Here is a 5,566-nt window from a genome sequence, read left to right on the forward strand (position 1 = left end):
GGCCAGCGCCCTACTCACTGAGCCACAGGTGCCACCCAACTTTGCTAGTATTTTGTTAAGGATTTATTGAGAGTTTTTTAGTAGGAGTGACAATATGGAAAATAGGATGAAGAGCCAAAGGTTGGAAATGGGGATTAATTAGGAGTCTCTTGCTTCTTGGACAAATTTTCGTAGCCTAAACTAATTCATTCTGGAATTTGCTTCATCTCAGTAGAAGGCACCATCATTCACCTAGCTGGTAGGACAAAGACCTTTATGTCATCCTTGATTCATCTCTTTGTCTTATATTTCACATTTAAACCATCAGTAAATTCTATAGATTTTAACTTTAGTATGCCTATTTTCTAAACTTAAGCATTCGTTGCATACATCTACTTCTTGCTTTAGTTTAAGCTACTGTCACCTCTCAAACTGGGCCTTTTTTTGTTTGTTTGTTTGTTTATTTGAGACAGTATCTCAAGCTGTTGCCCTGGGCAGAGTGCCCAGTGTGGTGTCATAGCTCACAGCAACCTCCAACTCTTGGGCTTAAGCGATCTTCTTGCCTCAGTTTTTCTATTTTTAGTAGAGATGAGGTCTTGCTTTTGCTCAGGCTGGTCTTGAACTTGTGAGCTCAAGCAGTCTGCCCGCCTTGGCCTCCCAGAGTGCTAGGATTACAAGTGTGAGCCACTGCGCCTGGCTTCACCTGGACTGTTTCTAACTTAACCTCCCTCTCTGGTCCTTATAGAATGTTCTCAATGTAGGAACTAGGATTGTTCTTTTAAAATATGTTGTATCATGTTATTTCCTTCTCTTACCCCTTTAGTGTCTTTTCAACTTAGAATAAAGTTCTAAGCCTTTACCAAGTCTTATTAGGTGATACAATATTTTATTTCTAAGTAACTTTTCAATCATATCATCATCCATAGTTACCCCTTTTAGCTATAGCCACCAGGTATATAGGTAACAGGAGGGACTTTTTGCGTGAGAGTCTTTGCATTTGCTATTCTCTCTGTCTGGAACACTCTTAATTTAAATGTCTCTCTTCTTCACTTCATTCACATCTCTGATTAAAAGTAACCTGTTCAGAGTCGACTTCTTTGTCCACCTTATTCTAAAATAATGCACTTTTGGATGTTGAGGTGGGAGGATTGCTTGAGGCCAAGAGTTTGAGGCTAGTATGGACAACATAGCAAGACCTCATTTATATAGAAAATAAAAAAAAAAAAAATTAGCCAGGTGAGTGGTTTACTCCTGGAATCCCAGTTACTCAGGAGCCTGAGGCAGGAGGATTGGTTAAGCCTAAGGTTTGCAGTTACGGTGGACTATGGTCATGCTATGTACTCCAGTCTGGGCAACAGAGCAAGACTTTGTCTTTAAAAAAAGAAAATTGTTCATGCAAAGCTAAAGGAAAGAAATTTAAAAATAGATGGGCGGCCCCTGTGGCTCAAAGGAGTAGGGTGCCGGCCCTAAATGCCGGAGGTGGCGGGATTCAAACCCACAAACCCAGCCCCAACCAAAAACTGCAAAAAAAGAAATTAAAAATAGAAAAACAAAAAACAATGCCCTTTTCTTATCATTCTGTAGCCTTTTCCCCAATTTTATTAGTCTTCATAGCATTCATCTAACATGATGTATGTTGTCTATTTCCTCTAATTAGAATTTAAGTTATTGAAGGCAGGAACTTGATTGGTAATAATTTGTTTTATTTTTATTTATTTTTGAGACAGCATCTTACTGTGTCACTCTCGGTAGAGTGTTATGGCATCACAACTCACAGCAACCTCAAACTCTTGGGCTTATACACTTCTCTTGTCTCAGCCTCCAAGTAGCTGGGACTACAGGTGCTCGCTACAATGCCCAGCTATTATCTGTTATTGTTGTTGTCATTGTTGTTTAGCAGGCCCGGGCCAGGTTCGAACCCTCTAGCCCTAGTATATGTGGCCGATGTTCTAACCATTGAGCTACAGGTGTTGAGCCTGTTTTGTTTTGAGACAAGAGTCTCACTTTGTCTCCCATGGTAGAGTGTGATGGTGTCATCACTCAGAGCAACCCCAGTCCCTTGGGCTTGAGTGATCCTCTTGCCTCAGCCTCCCAAGTAGCTGTGACTACAGGTGCCCACCACAATGCCCTGCTATATTTTTTAAAGACGGGGTCTCACTCTTGCTCAGGTTTGTCTGGAACTCCTGAACTCAGGCGATCCATCTGCTTTGGCCTCTCAGAGTGGTGAGATTATAGGCGTGAGCCACTGCACCCAGCCCTTGATTGATAATATTTGTGACGAAGGAGGATGTCAGGAGGACATGAGGATATCAGTGAGAATGTTTGATGGAACAATATCTTAAGGGAAGTATGATAGATTATTAATAGTTTAGGTGGGCTTGTCTTTTATATTCTTATTTCCATGAAAATCTTAGCAGTATAATTCAGAACATTTTGTGGTACTTTCATGTATATAAAGATAATTTTGTAGCTTGATCTCTTAATGTTTTTTCCTTGTCTGTTGCTGTTAATCTGTTAGATGATTCCTAAAAAAATAGTCTCAAAACTTAGATGCTCTTTCAAGATTTAAAGTATAATTAAGAATCCCAGAAATGGTCACAGAAATTTATAGAAATGAGTTTGACTTAACCCTTGGTTAGAGTGTGGTGTCGTCATAGCCACAGCAACCTCAAACTCTTTGGTTCAAGTGATCCTCTTGCCTCAGCCTCCTGAGTAGCTGGGACTACAGGCACCTGCCATAATGCCCAGCTAGCTTTTCTATTTTTAGTAGAGACAGGGTTTCACTCTTACTCAGGCTTGTCTCAAACTCCTGAGCTCAAGCAATCAATCCACCCTCCTTGGCCTCCCAGAGAGCTAGGATTATAGTCATGAGCCACTACTCCTGGCCTTGTAAATAGCATTTTTTATAATCAGAAAAATTATTTATAAAGGTCATCATGCATATGTAACATGGCCCCTTTTTATCTCCTTGGTTTAAATTGACTTTTAGTCTTTTAGCAGAATAATTTGTTGAGCATTTTGTTGAGCTACTGTTGGATAAAATAACAGAGAAATAATGTTGTAAATACTAGGCAATGTGTTGATAGAGTCCAGGAAGTCTTCCTGGGACCATTTAATCTAATACTGTATGTGCTGTTATGATTTAAGATTTTTGCTACATCTAAGATAGTCTGCCTGGGTTCAACAAAGTTTTCAGCTGAAAGGCAGAGGTCTCAGTCTTTTTTGTTTACTTATCATAGGTGGCTTATCTGGTGCACAGAAGGTGAATATTTGCTGAGTTAATTTATGTCCTTCCCTGCTAAATGTAAGGATATTAAAATAGAATTTTTTTTTTGTTCTTGTGAAATGTTAACACTAATAGGAAAAGCAGGAAGAAAGTGAGCTTCGCTCTCTGCCACCTCCCTCTCCTGCTCACTTGGCTGCTTTAAGTGTTGCAGTTATTGAATTAGCAAAAGAACAAGGAATAACAGATGATGACCTCAGAGTCCGTCAGGAAATTGTGGAGGAAATGTCAAAAGTTATAACGACATTTTTACCAGGTACAAATGAAGTTCATATTTGATTTTAAAAATCACAAAACTCTTTGCCTTGCTTCCTCTTGAACTAGGGTAAATTTCTTAGTGTTTTCTTTTTTTTTCTCTTCTTAAAAGTAAATAAGTTTGTTTTATGAATGATTTTTTTTTTAGGGGGAAATGTTTCATATAATGGGAATTGAGATTTATGGTATAGCATAAGTTTGTAGTAAAAAGAAAAAGATTTTCAAAATAACTAGATACAGAATCATTTCTTGGTGTTGTATTATTTTTTGAAATATACAGTTTTCACTAGCATTGATTTCTGAATGGACTTGTTAGTTATATTATTTTCAGTGTAAACATTCCAAATAGCCACTAAATAAAATTCCTATTGCTTGCTGGTGGGGAAATATTGATTTACTTTCAGTATGGACATTTAAAAAAATTTATTTTTTGTTGCAAGAGAGTGTCAGGTAAGATTTTAGTCATTTATGTATACACTAAAATTTGCTTAGTTTGTATCAGTTTTTCCATCAATAAACAGTAACAGCGTCCAGTTGTGTTAAAATAAGGTTTATTTCTTCCCACCAAAGGGGTTTTGGATAGTTGTAAGTTAATAGTTTCATATAGATTCATTTTTTGATATATAGTAAAGGATATAAAATTAAAATATTTCATTTAAAAATTCTGTAATAATATGATTTTCTGCCTTTAAAGTACATTAAATTTTAATTTAAATTATATAAAATAGTTTATTACTATAGGAAATAAAGGAATAAAATCTTTGTGATTTTAATGATTTGGATGACTTTCACATATTTTGTGAGCTTGAAAGGTTGACCTTATGTATACAACTTAGTATGAACTTAAGGTTTCTAAGAAACTAAATCTGCCCAATCAGTCTCAATCATGTTATTTTCAGTCTTTTTTTTTTTTTTTTTGCAGTTTCTGGCCAGGGCTGGGTTTGAACCTGCCACCTCCGGCATATGGGGCTGGCACCTTACTCCTTTGAGCCATAGGCGCCACCCTGTCATGTTATTTTCAGTTTGACCTCTGGTGAAATCTTTACAGTTTTGCCTTTTGGCTGCTCATGGTGGCTTACACCAGTAATCCTAGCATTCTGGGAGGCTGAGTCGGGTGGATTGCCTGAGCTCAGGAGATGGAGATCAGTCTGAGCAAGAGGGAGACCTTGTCTCTAGAAGTAGCTGGGCATTGTGGTGGTCACAATGAGCCCCCAAGAATTTGAGTTTACTATGAGCTATGATGCCATGGCACTCTACCAAGGGTGAAAAAGAGAGACTCGGTCTCAAAAAAAAAAAAATTTACATTTTTGATTTTTGAAAAAACATATTTGATAGTCTAAGAAAGATAGAGGTGTAGTGCATTATTGCTTCTATTTGTTTTTTTATAAACAAAGAGCCACAGTTTGAGAGCCACAGTTTTTTGGGTTTTAGGTTTATAGTATTAGTGAACTTTCCTTCATTTTGTTTTTTTGTTTTTTTTGTTTTTTTTAGAGACAGAGTCTCACTTTGTCACCCTTGGTAGAGTGCAGTGGCATCACAGTTCATAGCAACCTCCAGTTCTTAGGCTTAGGTGATTCACCTGCCTCAGCCTTCCAAGTAGCTGGGACTACAGGCACTCGCCACAACACCTAGCTATTTTTTGTTGCAGTTTGGCTGGGACTGGGTTTGAATCTGCCACCCTTGGTATATAGGGCCAGTGCCCTACTCACTGAGCCACAGGTGCCACCCCTTTATTTTGTATTTTTGAAAATCACTGCCATTGAACGATCTTTTCCTTATTCAGTGATGTCTCCTATTAAGTATAAATATATAAATATAAATACGTGTAGTTTGTGACAGTAGCTTTAACTAGGTTAGTACATTTATTACTTTTAAATATTGAATATTAAACATATTCTGGGCTCAGTGCCTGTAGGTTAGCAGTTATGGCACCAGCCACATATACTGGGGCTGTGGGTTTGAACCGAGCCTGGGCCTGCTAAACAACAATGACAACTACAATAACAACAACAACAACAACAACAACAAAATAGCTGGGCATTGTGGCGG

At 37.9% G+C, this 5,566-nt stretch overlaps 1 protein-coding gene across 6 annotated transcripts in view; it reads left to right on the forward strand.

Annotated features, from left to right (window-relative positions):
* The window catches only part of ZCCHC11 (zinc finger CCHC-type containing 11), a 123,176-nt gene that overhangs the window by 64,659 nt on the left and 52,951 nt on the right, over nt 1-5,566 (forward strand). For all 6 annotated transcript variants that reach the window (XM_023519144.1, XM_023519139.1, XM_023519142.1 and 3 more), the window contains exon 5: nt 3,341-3,518. In XM_023519144.1, the coding sequence (XP_023374912.1) occupies nt 3,341-3,518 (178 nt within the window). The remainder of the gene's footprint in view (nt 1-3,340; nt 3,519-5,566) is intronic.

Source organism: Otolemur garnettii, unplaced genomic scaffold (assembly GCF_000181295.1).
Source record: "Otolemur garnettii isolate 467f Iridium unplaced genomic scaffold, OtoGar3 scaffold00159, whole genome shotgun sequence".
NCBI classification, from domain to species: domain Eukaryota; kingdom Metazoa; phylum Chordata; class Mammalia; order Primates; family Galagidae; genus Otolemur; species Otolemur garnettii.